The sequence below is a fragment of the Chiloscyllium plagiosum genome, unplaced genomic scaffold (genome assembly GCF_037043375.1).
Source record: "Chiloscyllium plagiosum isolate Xiang-an unplaced genomic scaffold, Cpla_swu_hap1 HiC_scaffold_34, whole genome shotgun sequence".
NCBI lineage: Eukaryota > Metazoa > Chordata > Chondrichthyes > Orectolobiformes > Hemiscylliidae > Chiloscyllium > Chiloscyllium plagiosum.
The window spans coordinates 16,169,988-16,187,379 of record NW_028270172.1 but is presented as its reverse complement, the minus strand read 5'-3'; the positions used below and the strand labels follow the sequence as shown (position 1 = coordinate 16,187,379).

Genomic DNA, 17,392 nt, shown 5'->3' with positions numbered 1-17,392 from the left:
TCTAGCAATATTTGGCTAATTGCTATGAAACCCAGGACAGAGAAAGAGAGGGAGAAAAAAAGATAAAGATGTAGGTGCAGTTTGCAGACTCCAAAACTTTCAAGGCAGAAGAAAAGTAGGCTTGAGTGATTCAGACGTTAGGAAGAGAAAATCTCCAGAAACAGAAGTTTTTAAAGGTGTGAGAGAGGAAGACATTCGACAAAACTGCTGAATCAACATGTAAAAGGAAAACATGCTGAGGAGTAAGTGAAATAAAACAATGTGCATCAATTTCACGGAGATTTGACCTATCTGTAAGATTCTTAACGATAGTGGAATTGTTAAATCCTTATTTCTGATACTTGCAATAACAGCAATTCAGATAGTTCTTATATAGTGTCTAATAGTTAGTATTATTACCCCTGTGTGTAATAAACTTAAACGTTCTTTTGTTAAAAAGTACATTAGCAGCCTCTTGTGAATATGTTTGTTGATTGACAACCACAATCAACAAATTATAAACATACAACCTATGGTCTAGCAACCAGCTCTCACTCTGGGATCTGACTTGTCTTGGATTATCATCAGCTAGGAAAATTACTCATCAGGTGTTCTGACACATTCCTGAAGAAGGGCTTATGCCCGAAACGTCGATTCTCCTGTTCCCTGGATGCTGCCTGACCTGCTGCGCTTTTCCAGCAACACATTTTCAGCTCCGATCTCCAGCATCTGCAGACCTCACTTTCTCCTGTTCTGACCTGATGACCAATGCTAATATCTTAATGGCTTTGAGATATGGTACAAAGACTGGTAATCAGCATGTTGTCCAGATTAGTCATTCTAAATGAATTGCAGAACACACTTTTTTTTAAACAATTCTTAATGCAATTTAAACCAGTGGGTTGAGGAAATAAATACCACTTTGATTAGGTTACCACGCAATTTTCTCATTTTTAAAACATAACCTAAAATAAATTACAATTCATGAAACACTTCTCACCTTCTTACAAGAGCAGGATATACAATATCTACCCTTTTATCTCCTCCCTTTCCATTTTCCAGGAACTCAAAACATTCCTTCCAGGTGAAATAGCAACACTGTTGTATTTTTGATTTTGCATATTGTAGTCACTGTTCATGAAGTAGTCTCCCCTTACACTGGGGACGCAAACCACAGATTGCTTCGGAGAATGCCTCAAGCCAGGCAGCATCAGGAGGTGGAGAAGTCAACGTTTCAGGTGTAACCCTTCTTCAGGACTGGGAATGGGTGTAAGGGGAGCTACAGATAAAGGCGGCAGGGGGAGGGACGGGTGTTGAGGTAGGAATATGTGATCACAGATGGAGGATACCACCTGGTCGGTCGATGGGAGGAATGAACACAGGTAGAGGGTATGACCTGGTCAATTTGAAATAAATAACCACAAACTTCTTGTCACTTATGATTTTATCTCACTTTCCCAATTTCATGCTAGCCTCTCTGTCCTCAGTTTGTTCCAATGAAGCTCAAAGTATAGGTATTTTTAATCAGTCTGTTCATGGATGTTATGACACATCTCTAGAGCAAGTGGGACTTGAACCTGCACAAGGAACAGCACCTCATCTTTCATTTAGGTATTTCATAGTTTTCTGAATTCAACATTTTGGTCAACAACTTCGGATCACAAAATCTGCTTCTTTTTTGACCAACAGCTGTTGGCAATCTCATCTTATGACTTCTCTAGACAAATAGTTTGTTTGACTTGTCTCATTAAAATTTATTACCATTTTCCCTTTGTTTCTAATTAAATCTTTCTTGCTTTACATGCTATCCCAGATCTACCCTTTTGTTCTTTCTGCCTTACATAACAGAAATAAAGCATTAGTTACCTTGGGTATTTTGCCAAGTGAATTCCAAGCATCCCATTTTGCTTTGTTGACAAAGTCCAACATACTGGGTTTTGGTGAATTGCAAGGACCTTCGGTAGCCTATTAGATTAAAACAAACAAAATATTTATCTTTAGATATTTCAACAATGAGTTGAAAAGCATTGCCTAACTTTAAAGATTCTTTGTTCAGTAATCAAGGGCATAAATTGGCAAAGAAAACAGCGATGAGATGAGTTAAATCTAGAATGCAAAGTCTGATAACATTGGAGGTGGTAGATTTCAATAGTGAAAACAAAATATTGGAGATCACAGTGGGTCAGGTAGCATCCAAGGAGAGAAGCAAGCTAATGATTCAAGTCTAGATGACTCTTCATCAGAGCTGACATGAAGTATAGAGGGGCAGCATTTATGCAATAGTGGGCTGGGGGGGTGAAGTGCTGGGGAGAAAGGATGTTGATATATCAGATTAAGTGATTGGAATGTGAGAATGGCAGAACAATGGTGCATCTAATTGTCAGACTGGAAAGAATATAGGCAGGAGGCTGGGAGAACACAGTAACCCAAGCAGCATCAGGAGGTGGAAAAGTCGACATTTCAGTGTAACCTTTCTTCAGGGCTGGGGATGGATGTAGGGGAGCTGCAGATAAAGGGGGTGATGGGGGCAGGGTGGTGAAGTGGGAATAGGTGAAGACAGGTAGAGGGTATGACCTGGTTGGTCAATGGGAGGAATGAATTCAGTTGGTGGAAGGGAGGAGTGGAAGATAGGGGGAGGGGCTGAGAAGGCAGTTGGGGGATGGCGTGGGAGGTTATTTGAAATCGAAGAGTCCTCTGGGCTGTAGGCTGCCCAGGCGGCATGGTGGCTCAGTGGTTAGCACTGCTGCCACCCAGGGGCCCAGGTTCTATTCCCGCCTTGGGTGACTGTCTGTGTGTTTTGCACATTGTCTGTGTGGGTTTCCTCCGGCTGCTCCAGTTTCCTCCCACAATCCAAAGATGTGCGGGTCAGGTGAACTGGCCATGCTAAATTGCCCATAGTGTTAGATGCATTAGTCAGGGGTAAACCTAAGATAGGGGAATAGGTCTAGGTGGGTTGCTATTCAGAGGATCGTGTGGACTTGTTGGGCCCAATGGCCTGTTTCCATACAGTCGAGAATCTAATAAGGTATTGTTCCTCCAATTTCCAGTTCGCTGTGGCGATGGAGGAGGCCAAGTCGGAAAGAAAGTGGGAAGGGGAATTAAAATGGGTGGTGACTGGGAGGTTCAGTCATCCCCTGCGGGCCCAGCCAAGATGCTCGGCGAACCGTTCCCTAAGTTTACGTTTGGTCTCCCCAATGTAGAGAAGACCACATCGGGAACACTTGATGCAGTAAACTAAGTAGGAAGAACCTCTGTATCACTTGGAAGGACTGTTTGGGGTCTGGATGGAGGTTAGGGGGTGATGTACTGGCAGGTTTTGCATCTTTTCCAGTGCAGGGGAAGGTACCTGGGGGTTCAGGGGGTGTTGCTGGGGACAGTGGCGGAAACCAAGGACTGTAGAAGGGAATGGTCTTTGCAGAAGGCAGAGAAGGATGGGGAGGGGAAGATGTTCTTAGTGGTGGAGTCTAGTTGGAGTTGGCGGAAGTGTTTAAGGATGATGCGTTGGTTGCAGAGACTGGAGAGGTGGTAGGTGAGGACAGTCGATCAGGTAGCATCCGAGGAGCAGGAGAGTCGACATTTCAGGCATAAACCCTTCATCACAAATGTTGGGGGTATGGGGGAGAAAGGGGCTGAGAGATAAATAGGAGAGTAGGAGTGAGTCTGGGAGTAAGGTGGCTGGGAAGGCAATATGTAGCAGTAAATGGGGGGAGGGTGGAACGGATAGGTGGGAAGGAAGATGGACAGGTAGGACAGGTCAAGAAAATGTTGCCGAGTTGGAGGGTTGGATCACAGCAAGATTAGGTCTTTTGGCCCATCAAACCCTTATGCTCCACCTGAACAGGGCTGATTCTCTGTCTCAACACTATATTTCTGCTCTCTCTCTGTATATGCCTTAATATCTTTATTCCGTAGAAATCTATTTGTTTCTTAGAGTTGACCTGCAAAGCCTTCTGTGGTAGAGAATTCCACAGGTTCAACTTCATTTCTCCTAATCTCAGTCTGAAACGGCCTACTGCATCTCCCAAGACTGTGACACCTTCTTCTGGACCTCAGCCATGGAAAATATCATACCTGCATGCAGTCTGCCCGGCCCTGTCAGAATTTTGTGCAATTCAGTAAGATCCCCACTCATTCTTTTCAACTCTAATGAATACAGGCCAGTTGACCTAATCTCTCTCCTCATACAAAAAAACCTCCAATGTTAAGGAATCAGTCTGGCAAACCATCACTACACACCCACTTGTTATATTCCAACAGATAAATCTATTTTAACAGAATTCAAGTCCTGGCTTTTAAGTGAAAGCTTTATTTCAGTTAGCTACATTACATGAAACTCACCCACACTGATTATTAGCTCCCCACATATATTCAACAAATTAATTCTTCATTAACATATCCATCACCTGTTCCCTTGTTTCATTCAGTCTCAGGCATTCATTCAGACTATTAGATAATAATATCTCTATGGCAAATATATTTTTTCATCAATAAGAAGATATAAACTGCACACAATATTCAAGATGTGGTCTCACCAACGCACGATACAGCTGCAGTAAGACCTCCTTGGTTTTGTACCAAATCTCTCTTGCAATGAAGACTAATGTAGCATTTGCCTTCTTAACTGCTTGTGACACCTGGATGGTTGCAAGATGGTGGTGGGCAACCTCTTTGAACCAGCGCAGTCTTTGTTGCACCATAAGACCAATCTTATAGTATGTCCTTTTCTAAATACCAACTCAGACAATAACTTAAACAACATAAAATAATTTGGGAGCATATTGGGGGAAATGATGTCAAATAAAGAAATGATAAAAATAAATCTTTTTGGAAAGCAGAAAGTAAAAATCTAAAATGTCAAGTTCTATATGTGCCACTTGAGTATGGTACCAACATTTTGAAAATATACTACAGCAAGAATAGACAAAAAAAATTGATTTGATTTATTACTGTCACATTTACTGGGGTACAGTGAAAATTGTTTTGCATGCTTTACAGGCTGATCGCACTATACAAATATCAAGTAACAAAACAAAGTGCAGGATACAGTGTTATAGCTGCAAAGAAGGAGCAGAGAGAGATCAACATTAGCAATTAAGAGGCCCATTCAAAAGTCTGATAACAGTGGGGAAGAAACTGTTCTTGAATCTGTTCTCGTGCATTCAAACTTTATATCGTTTGCCCAACAGGAGAAGGTGGAAGAGAGTATAACCAAGGTGGGAGGAGTCTTTCATTATGTTGGTGCTTTCCCAGTGCAGTGGTAAGTATAGATGAAGTCAGTAGATGGGAGGCTGGTTTGTGTGATGGACTGGGCTGTGTTCACGACTCTCTGTAGTTTCTGGCAGTCTTGGGAAGAGCACTTGTTGCCATACCATGCTGTGATGCTTCCAGATTGGATGCTTTCTATGGTGCATCTGTAAATATTTGTAATAGTCTTCATGGACAAACTAAATGTTCTTAGTCTCCTCAGGAAGTAGAGACGTTGTTGTGCTTTCTTGACCACAGTTCAACGTAGGATGTACCAGAACAGATTGTTGGTGATTATCAGTCCCAGGAATTTGATGCTCTCGACCATCTCCACCTCAGAACTATTGATGCAGACAAGGGCATACCCTCCACTTCACTTCCTGAAGTCAAGGACCAGCTCCTTCATTTTGCTGACATTGATGAAGAGATTGTTGTCTTTATACCATGCTGTGAAGCATTCAATCCCCTTCCTGTACTCTATCACGTCATTGTTTGAGATCTGGCCAACGACGGTGGTGTTGTCTGCAAACTTGTAAATGGAGTTGGTGCAGAATTTGGCTACGCAGTCATTTGTATATAAATAGTATAATAGGGGGCTGAGTACGCAGCCTTGTGGGGCACCAATGTTAAGGGTTATTGTGGAGGAGGTGTTGTCGTCTATCCTTATTGACTGCGAAGGATTGGTGCTGGGCCCTCTACTTTTTGTCATTTACATAAATGATTTGGATGCGAGCATAAGAGGTACAGTTAGTACGTTTGCAGATGACACCAAAATTGGAAGTGTAGTGGACAGCGAAGAGGGTTACCTCAGATTACAACAGGATCTGGACCAGATAGGCCAATGGGCTGAGAAGTGGCAGATGGAGTTTAATTCAGATAAATGCGAGGTGCTGCATTTTGGGAAAGCAAATCTTAGCAGGACTTATACACTTAATGGTAAGGTCCTAGGGAGTTTTGCTAAACAAAGAGACTTTGGAGTGCAGGTTCTTATCTCCTTGAAAGTGGAGTCGCAGGTAGATAGGATAGTGAAGAAGGCATTTGGTATGCTTTCCTTTATTGGTCAGAGTATTGAGTACAGGAGTTGGGAGGTCATGTTGCGGCTGTACAGGACATTGGTTAGGCCACTGTTGGAATATTGTGTGCAATTCTGGTCTCCTTCCTATCGGAAAGATGTTGTGAAACTTGAAAGGGTTCAGAAAAGATTTACAAGGAAGTTGCCAGGGTTGGAGGATCTGAGCTACAGGGAGAGGCTGAACAGGCTGGGGCTGTTTTCCCTGGCGCGTCGGAGGCTGAGGGGTGACCTTATAGAGGTTTACAAAATTATGAGGGGCATGGATAGGATAAATAGACAAAGTCTTTTCCCTGGGATCAGGGAGTCCAGAACTAGAGGGCATAGATTTAGGGTGAGAGGGGAAAGATATAAAAGAGACCTAAGGGGCAACATTTTCATGCAGAGGGTGGTAAGTGTATGGAATGAGCTGCCAGAGGATTTGGTGGAGGCTGGTACAATTGCAACATTTAAGAGGCATTTGGATGGGTATATGAATAGGAAGGGTTTGGAGGGATATGGGCCGGGTGCTGGCAGGTGGGACTAGATTGGGTTGGGATATCTGGTCGGCATGGACGGGTTGGACTGAAGGGTCTGTTTCCATGCTGTACATCTCTATGACTCTATGACTAAGTCGAGAAGCCAGTTACAGAGTGGGGAGCAGATAGCTAGGTCCTGGAGTTTGGAGAGGAGTATGTTTAGAATTATGGCGTTGAAAGCAGAGCTGAAGTAAATAAATAGGAACTGAAAATGTGTTGCTGGAAAAGCGCAGCAGGTCAGGCAGCATCCAAGGAGCAGGAGAATCGACGTTTCGGGCATGAGCCCTTCTTCAGGAATGAAGGGCTCATGCCCGAAACGTCGATTCTCCTGCTCCTTGGATGCTGCCCGACCTGCTGCGCTTTTCCAGCAACACATTTTTAGCTCTGATCTCCAGCATCTGCAGTCCTCACTTTCTCCTAATAAATAAATAGGAGCCTGACATAAGTATCCTTGTTGTTGACATGTTTCAGGGATGATTTTAGGGCCAGGAAAATAGAATCTGCTGTGGACCTGTTGTGCCTGTTGTGGCAGTCTGGGAGGCTAGGGTTGCTGTGAACCATGATCAACCTCTCAAAGCACATTATGGATGTCAGAGTCACTGGGCGGCAGTCACTGATGAGCCTTCCGTGATTTTTCTTTATCACTGGGATGATGATGGTCTTTTTGAAGCAGTTGAGGTCTTCAAATAATCGTCAGGAGAGGTTGACAATATCTGCAAATATCCCTGCCAGCAGGATCTGGGTGCATGGCCAGGGACTCTATTGGGCAAGTCTCCTTCCATGGGTCCACTCTTAAGGTGGCCAATGTAATGGCTGCAGCGGTGACTGAGAGTACAGGTGCATCCCCCACAAGGTTTTTGGGACAGTGATATCATTTCACTGCTTTTCAGTTCAAAGTGAGCATAGAATGCATTGAGCTCATTGGGTGGGGTTGTACTGTTTCCCACGACACTGTTCGACTTCGCTTTGTAGCCCATTATGTCGTGTAGGCCTTGCCACAAATGATAGGTTACCATATGGTTAGTCTGGATCTCAAGCTTAGATTTGTATTGCCTCTTGGCAGCCTTGATGGCCTTGAAGAAATTTTGCCTCAGTAAAACTGAAGGCTGCATTTGCTAAAGAATGAACAAATTTTGACTTCACTGGCACGAGAAGGACTGTCTACTGACTTCCTAACATTGGAAATGGATGCAGCAGCCTCTTAGGAAATTTGTTATTGAAGTGAAAGTACCAGATGGACGATCCATTCAAACTGTAATTCTTACCACACAAAATGGAAATCCCCATTATACACTACCGATTCAAACTTTACCTATCCTGCTTAGAAATCTGCAGAACAATTCCCCTAATCACTCTTTAGTTTCAGTTTCATTTCCTTTTATAAGCTTTAAAATATGTAAATCCACAAATTAGATTAGTTCTTTAGGATACATAGGCAAACCACAAAGATAATACAGGTGGTTTATCTGAAAGCTGTTTAACTAATGTCAGTTGAAACTGAGGAGCTTTCTTGAATAATGGGTTGTTCTCCTGACCATTACTTTAATTCTCAATCTTAATCGTATTACCTGTTTAAACAATGCATATATTCGCAATTTTACTTCGTTTCCAGGATCGTTCTTTAAAGTCTTCAACTTATTCTTTGCTTTCTCAAATTCGGCTTCTGTTGCAATCATGGCAACTCCAGATAAATGCAGTTTAACTGCTGGTAAATTCTGAACCAATCTGTAAAATTAGACACATCGAACTGAAACGGAGTCTTTTAAATTGAAATGAAGAGCAGAACACTATCAATTTTTAAAATAGCTTCAATATAATATGTTTACAAGCACAAGCTGATACATGACATCGACAATAACTTCTCAGATCAACTGCTTACGTTGCACTGGGTCGATACCTATAATAGGAGAAAGTGAGGTCTGCAGATGCTGGAGATCAGAGATGGAAATGTGTTGCTGGAAAAGCGCAGCAGGTCAGGCAGCATCTAGGGAACAGGAGAATCGACGTTTCGGGCATTAGCCCTTCTTCTTTCCTGAAGAAGGGCTAATGCCCGAAACGTCGATTCTCCTGTTCCCTAGATGCTGCCTGACCTGCTGCGCTTTTCCAGCAACACATTTCCATCTCGATACCTATAATAAAATGAAATTCAAAGTGTAATATTGAACATTTAAAACATGCAGTTTTGTGAGCTACAACAATAAACTAAATGATCATGAAAATAGGGAAATGAAAGACCATGAAAGTTACTAATGTTAAAAAACTCATTTGATAATAGCTTTTAGGCATGGGAATTTTTTTAACATAGTCTGCTCTGGCCTGCATGATGTCTGTGCCAAACCACGTGAATGACTTTGCCATAATGGTCTAGCAAATTGTACAAACATTGTGGTCAGTCAGTCTCGCAGCAACTCAGATTTAGCACCATTTCTGGATTAATTTTATAAACCATTTTCCTTCTATAAACATCCAATAATTACTTGTGTTATCCACAGATGCTGAATAAGAAATATTAAGGACAATAAAATGATGGGATGCTTTAGTTACCACAATCGTTGATCTACATTCCTAAATAATTTAACTTGAGGGTTTCTCTCTATGTTAATGTGGTATTAAATGCCTTCAAAACGATATGCTTTTGAGAAAGAATGACCACAATATGGCTCCAGCTTGCAGCATACTCCTCTGGTGGCATTCTCCAATATCTCTGGTCACACTGCATAGGCAGTGATTGCCTGCACCACCTCCCATCTGTCCATGGAGGCTGGAATCAGATATACACCAGCCTCACCACATAATCATAATACATTTCCAACTCACTTATATAATTCAATACTTTACCTCTGCACTTTGAAGCTCAAAAGCACCTTTCATTGCCATCTCTGCCATGGTGTTATGTGATTTGCTGCCCTAATCAGAAGGCTCTTCCCTTTTAGTGTAGCCACAAAGCTGGGCAGCTTGTCACGTTTGCCACCAGTGATCAGTTAAGGAAGTAGACATGTTGCTGTACGGCACTATGTTACATCAGTATCACACCTATAACTTGCACCTGCAGCTTACATGGCAAACACATGAATATGCTTCAGCCAAACGGCCATGTCTCAAAGTCTAAGGGGTTGAGATTGATGAGCAAAGGGCCCTATTATCAGTCAGCGTCCTGCCTCAGGCAGTCAATGGCAGTGTCCGATCTCAGTCCAGGGGCTTTGACAGGGTTAGCTGGCCACTTGGAGTGGTCAGAGTCAGGAATTCTATATCATCATATTCCAGGGATTGGGTCATGGTCAGTCTTGCAGGTCAAGTTCAACAGTCAGGTGATTAGCGGCAAGTCAGTCAGGAAGTGAACACAGATCAGTCAGGAATCTGGTGATTTATCGGTTATGGCTGTCATTCTAAGTTGGTTAAGGGTTGGGCCATGGTTAGTCCTGGGATCTGTTCACTGAAAGTTAAGTTAGGTTATCAGAGGCCACTGCTGTGGTGGTCAAGTTGGAGAATTTAACATAGGGATTGGAGACCGTGTACTGGGATGGAGGCAGGACAATAATTGTGAAGGTGGGGCAACTCGATATACAAGGCTGGGAGGCAATAGTGCATTGAAAGGTAGATTAGGTGGGGGGGTAGGTCATCAACCATTGTCAGCAACTTGGCTTTAATGAGGGACAGTGCACCATGATGGTTGACATGACTAAGCTGCAGGGTCGCGGGTTATGTTGGGAGATGAAGACTTAAAAGTAACAGAAGCTCAGAACTGGCGGGGTCAACAGTAAAGAAGGCAGATGAAAGTTTGGGCAGGGGAGGTCACCTAGATTGACAGGCTGAACCGGTGAATCATTCTGTAAAGCGTGACCATTTTCATATGCACTGCAAAAAAAAAAAACTGATGAGAAATAGCTGCTAGCAAAGCCAGCATGGGAGGTGTAAGTGTTTTTTCTCCTGCCTGAGAATTCACGTTTTACTTGTGAGCAATATGAGAACTTTCCAGGGGCAGTTACATTAATCAGAGAGTGCAGATTTAAACTATCTGTCATCATAGAATCCTGCAGGTGAAACACGTGCAGTGACCAACTATGTTGAATACAAATTGCAGCCACAAGCTGCATCATGATCATGTTATTGGACATTATAAATTAATTGTAGACATCTCTGTGGAACAGACATAATCACAGGTGACCTGCATGTCACAATTCAGAAACAGAATTCAACATACCATAGGCTGCACAAAGATGCAAAGCCACTTTCTTTGAATTTAAGTATTTGTCAACGTACTCTGATATGCATCGCTATTTTTCTTAGTGATGTGCAGGAGTAGGGGGTCAAGGTTTCAGTAATGTTATCACACTTAACAATCTATTCCTGTATTTGTACAACATGGTATTGTTTGTGGTTCACTGGAACCATAAATAGAAATTGAGGTAGATAGAGGGTAAACTTGAACAGGGAATACTTTATTTTGCATAGTCTCAGCTCCACAGTTGGTCTTGGACTGCCCCTCTAGCTCCTACCTCCGGGGTCATCTGACCCAGTCTCTTAACAGGCAACACACAACCAATTGCATACAAAAAACATAGCTGATGCTGCATACATGAGAATATAGTCTACTATGGCAGAAGTCAATATGTAAGTACTGACATACATATGTCAGTACTTACTTATTGTAAGTATGTAAGTACTGACAATACTTACATTGTCAGTAAGTACTGGTCACGTCAGTAAGTACTGGTCTTTTCCCTGGGGTGGAGGAGTTCAAAACCAGGAGGCATATTTTTAAGGTGAGAAAGATTTAAAAAGGATCCAAGGGACAACTTTTTCACACAGTGGTTCATATGAGGAATGGTTTATGAATAGGAAAGGTTTAGATATGGGCCAAAGGCAGACAAGTTGGCCTAGTTTATATTTGGAAACTTGGCTGGTATGGACACGTTGGACCAAAAGGTCTATTTCTGTGCTGCATGACTTTATGACTCGCCATCTCTAGCTGTGTGAGATACTTTGTCTGAGCTTATGGGAAGAAGCCCTCTATGAAACTGCCTGAAATTTATACTTGGCCAATTTCAGCCTCAATATCCTCCTTTGTGGCATAAAATCCAACTGAAACATACAGATAAAATATGTAACTTATTTGTCCCATTCATCTGCTGAGAATATCTTTATAATATGTGCAAGAGACCTTAGCTGAATGTCAATTATTAGCCACAGGAGATCCTTTTCAATACGATAAATAATAAGGTCTGCCTAGCTGGAGAATTAACCAGTTTATTTTGAGCAGCCATTGCATTTTTCAATACCTTTTTATTTAATTCCAGTAATAATCCATTTAAAACAGCCACTATTTTAAAAATCCATCTCGGTTTAAATATTTCCTTTCGTCAATGTACATTTTTCAGATAGTTGCCACTTCTAATCTAGGTACAATTAGCTTACACTTTATGATAACGGTAAAAGCGAGGGTGGAAGTTTCTGCATCATAGTGGGGGTAATGGGTAACAATATCTATTATTATCTGCATGTGCAGAATTAAATGCAGAAATCTGATGTACTGTCAGATATCCTGCTTTTCCCCGCTGATTGATGTAGCATTAAAGTTACCGTAAAGACATGTTTTTTTCCATGAGCTCCTGTGAAAAAATGGCTGACAAAACATCTTTATGGCTGCTGCATTCAGGTACAACAAGACCTTTAATGGTGAGAACTTTAATTTTTCACGTCCAAAGAGATTATTGAATAGTAATGTTAAAAATATGACATCTTATTCTTTCAGTAAAACATGAGCATTCGTGGTTTTAAAACAAAATGTTCTGATTGCCTCTTGACTCTTCCTAATTCCCAACCTTTATTTTTGCTTTATATACATCTAAATCTAATTAATACTTGCTAGTTCATATTTTTGAGTGTTGACTGTGTTCCAACAGATGTCTTCAACCTGATTGGTTGATGAGCCTCATTGTTGCTTGTCATATTCTCTCTTACCCTACAATTTCTGAAGAGCACACCACACCGAAAAAGAGACGTTGAATTAGAGGAAATCTTCACTCAGCTGTAGGCATTTGCCAACAAAGTAGATGACATACATTGTTTTTTCACCACCGATGACAAAATCCATTCCATTAAGTGGTTTATTATCTGCTGAAGAGCAAGTTTTAAAAATATTTCAAGTTTCTCATAGTATCACAATTCTCTGATAAACATGGATTTTGAGCCAGCCAACGTAAAAATAAATGTGCTTCATGAAGAATAATTCTTCGTTCAGTCATTCCTTGAATGTTTGGTTCATATCAGAAACTAGTAAAATTGAAGAATTAATTATTTTGATTTTGTTTTGGTTTGGTAGACTTGTTTAACTCACTCCCAAGACAGTGGTTAAAATCCACATCCTGGCCAAATTGGTATAAATATTGAAAGGATACAATAATCTGGCTTTCTGCCTGAAATTCAAATAATTATAGCAAGTTTTGAAAAGATTTGTAGCTCAGTTTGAGGTTTTGGAAGTTGGTTTGCTCGCTGAGCTGGAAGGTACATCTTCAGACGTTTCATCACCATACTAGGTAACATTGTCAGTGAGCCTCCGGATGAAGCACTGGTAGTATGGCCTGCTTTCTATTTAGGTTTCCTTGGGTTGGTGATGTCATTTCCTGTAGTGACATCGTTTTCGATTCTTTTTCTCAGGGAATGGTAAATGGGATCCAAGTTTATTGACAGAGTTCCGGTTGGAATGCCATGCTTCTAGGAATTCTTGTGAGTGTCTGTGTTTGGCTTGTCCTAGGACAGATGTGTTGTCCCAGTCGAAGTGGTGTCTTTCCTCATCTGTATGGAAGGATCCTAGTTAGGGTGGGTCATGTCTTTTTGTGGCTAGTTGATGTTCATATATCCTAGTGGCTAGTTTCGACTGGGTCAACACATCCATCCTAAGACAAGCCAAACAGAGACATGCACAAGATTTCTTAGAAGCATGGCATTCCAACTGGAACTCTAACAAACACATTGACTTGGATCCCATTTACCACCCCCGAGAAAAAGAACAGAAAATGACATGAACACAGGAAATGATGACATCACAGGAAGTGACATCACCAACCCAAGGAAACCTAAACACAAATAGAAAGTGGGCCATACCATCAGTGCTTCATCCGGAGGCTCACTGATGATGTTATTTAGTATGGAAACCGAACATTCCAGCTCAGTGAGCTAACCTACATTCAAATAAACATATTTTTACTCAACTAGCCAGTTGAACACAGCGGCCAAAACTTTAAATCCAGAAACTAAATCTAATATTTTCAGAGATTTTTAATAGCCTAAAGCTGATAAAAAAAGAGTTAAAATGAGCTGAGTTTAGCAGAAAAAGATGCAGTTGATTGAAACCTTAAAAAAAGCTAACTACCTTTTGCAGGAAAAAATGTATTAAACATATTATCTGCAAAAGATCAGCATATACAGTATAGTAATTTTATTTACTGTTTGTCATTTATTGAGCTGAATGGTATGAAATCTACTGTAATTATGGTTTTATAGATTTTTTAAATCAACCTGATCAGATATGTTATGACACACCACTGGAATAGGTGGGACTTGAATTTTGACCTCACGACTCGGAGGTAGGGAAACTACCCACAATATACCTGTAGTTAGGTATACTTGATTTATTTCATCATTCCAGTAAAATCATTTGATAATTAAATGCCTAAGACAAGATCCTTCTACTTCTGGCAGAGATCTTCCTGCACATCCAAACACCTTATCTACTGTGTCTGTTATTCTCAATGTGGTCTCCTCTAAACAGGACAGACAGGATGCCAACTTGCTGAACGTTTCAGGAAACATCTCTGGGACACAGGCACTAAACAATCCCACCGCCCTGTGGTCAACCACTTCAACTCCCCTTCCCACTCCACCAAGGTCATGCAAGTCTTGGACCTCCTCCACTGCCAAATCCAAACCACCTGACGCCTGGAGGAAGAACGCCTCATCTTCCGCCATAGGAGCCTCAAATCACACGGCATCTCCCCTCCCCCCACCTCATCCCAGATCCAACCCTCCGGCTCGGGACCACCCTCTTGAACTGTCCTACCTGTCCATCTTCCTTCCCACCTATCCGCTCCACCCTCCACCCCCATTACCCCAACTGCATCTACCTATTGCCTACCCAGCTACCTTCCCCCAGCCCCACCCTATTTATCTCTCAGCCCCCCCCTTCCCCCTCCATATTCACAATGAAGGGTTTATGCCTGAAACTTGCTCCCCAGATGCTCCCTGACCTGTTTTCCAGTACCACACGTTTTGACTCTGATCTCCAGCATCTGCAGTCCTCAGTTTCTCTCAACGTAAGATGTTATGTTCAACAACTTTTTAAGGATGAAAATTCCTGTGGAGTCATTCAATTGATAAAGTAAATTGATTGAAGTTTTCCATTTGCCTCCATTGGTACATTGGTCCTACTAGCCTAGGCAGGCTTTTGACAATGAAAATATTCTCTAAACTTTATGAAGATGAGACCAGCTTGTGAGACTAGCTTATGAGACTAATGTAAAACCATGTAAAGCCACAAACACTCAAAAATGCAATGGTAATTTTCTTGTGGGAAAGCTTAAATCCAGTGTGCCATGATGCAATATCAAGATAACTGTGCTGCACTGATGGGCTGTCTCTAGCTTTCTCTCAATTTCTTTTTAGAAAACATCACCTTCCTTCTCAATTATATCCCACATAAAAATGTGTTAACTCCTGTTGAATATTTTTTCCTTTTTTTTCCCTAAACTGAGGAGATTCTAAATCTCCTGGTTATATATATTCTTTTCTTTTCCCTCGCACTACCACCTAACCACAGTAGTACTTATTTTTCCAAAACCCCTGATGATACATGCTACCACTAGGTGCGGCTCCTCTTAGCATATCAATCACATACCAAATGGTGGTTGGGAGTGAATGCTGATGAGAAACTTGAGAACAAAATAAAGCCTAATTCTTGCCTCCTCCAAAGTCCACAGCTACACATTTTCTAGTAGGCACCACAAGATAACATTCAGGCACAGGAAACCAAGCTATTTATAATATAATTAGCTCAGGGGCTATCACTTGAATTGATCAGCTAAAAATCTAGCAAAGGCTAGGAGTTTACATGCTTAGAGACTCATTTATGACAGTGCTTTTATGAATTGAACTATGGGGAGAAATTTGCACCAAACTGGAAAGAGATTCAACAGATGATCATTTAGAAACTTGCTACTTGTACTAATATAGAAAATCATCTATAGATTCTGAACCACATTGTTAAATTGGGAACAAGAAGTAACAGCTAAAAAAGTTTTAAAGAGCTCATTGGTGTTTAAATTATTCTATAGAATCCTTCATATGCTTAACATGCTGATTTGAAATGCTTTTTTTTGTATGTAACATATGATTTGAACAAATATCATGAAGCAGGGATTTTTTTATTCTGCTGTCATCAGGTCATTACAAACATTGGGCTGAGGAAACCTTTATCTATCTGCTGCTCCTTCCATCAACAAGTGGTGAGAGTCCACTTGACTGATCCAGTTGCCTCCCTTCCCCATTGACACCTGCTGGTGGAAATCCTGCAAACTATTTAGCTCTCTTGATCATTGTCCTCCAGCACTGTCACCATCTATTGCTGGAGGCCCCATTCCATGCTTACTTGCTCAAAACTTGCTGTCTTGGTAATTACGTAGAGCACACAGTAACTGGTTCAATTGTGCCGTGATGGCTTGAATGTTTGCATTCACATTCGAGGCAGCATTCCCTTCTTATACACTATCGTCTTTCAAGAACTATAAACATTGGTACATTTCCTCCAGATTGCAGGATAACTATTGCATTTTCTCTAGTTAAAAAGGATGGCAGAAGGAAATTACAGATAGCTGACACTGGTATTGGGGAAAATGCTAGAATTCATCATAAAAGATTTTACTGCTGTGCACTTGGTAAGCAGTGTCAAGATTGGTCAGAGTCAGCATGGATTTGCAAAAGGTAAATCATGTTTGATAAATGTACTGGAATTATTCAAGAATGTCACTCAGACTTGATGATGGGGAACCAGTGGATGTGGTTTATTTGGACTTTCAGAAAGCTTTTGACAAAGTCCCACATAAGAGATTAGCATGTAAAGCACATGGGATTGGGGATAGTGTATCGAAATAGATAGAAAACTGGTTGGGAAACAGGAACCAAACAATATGAATAAATGGATCTTTTTCTAAATAACTGGTAGTGACTAATGGATACTGCAGAAATCAGTGCAAGACCCCAAATATAAATTCATGAATTAGACAAGGGAACTAAATTTAATATTTGTATAAGCTTTGCAGATTATACAGAGCTGGGTGGGAAGATGAGCTCTGAGGAGGAGGCAGAGATGCATCTGCGAGATGTGGACAAGTTGAATGAGTGGGCAAATGCGTGGCAGATGCAGTATAATGTGGATAATTTAAAGGTTATCCACTTAGGAAGGGAGATTATTATCTGAATGGCAATAAATTGAGGGAGGAGAGTGTGCAAAGAGACCCAGCTGCCCTCATACACCAGTCACTGAAGGTAAGCATACTGGTGCATGAGGCTGAAGATGATTTGCTGGCCT

At 41.3% G+C, this 17,392-nt stretch overlaps 1 protein-coding gene across 7 annotated transcripts in view; it reads right to left on the bottom strand.

The window, feature by feature from the left end:
* The window catches only part of eci2 (enoyl-CoA delta isomerase 2), a 174,423-nt gene that overhangs the window by 59,770 nt on the left and 97,261 nt on the right, over nt 1-17,392 (bottom strand). For all 7 annotated transcript variants that reach the window (XM_087978506.1, XM_087978507.1, XM_043719487.2 and 4 more), the window contains 2 exons: nt 8,379-8,535; nt 1,846-1,944 (listed from right to left, as the gene is read on the bottom strand). In XM_087978506.1, the coding sequence (XP_087834632.1) occupies nt 1,846-1,944; nt 8,379-8,486 (207 nt within the window). In that variant the 5' untranslated portion in view covers nt 8,487-8,535. The remainder of the gene's footprint in view (nt 1-1,845; nt 1,945-8,378; nt 8,536-17,392) is intronic.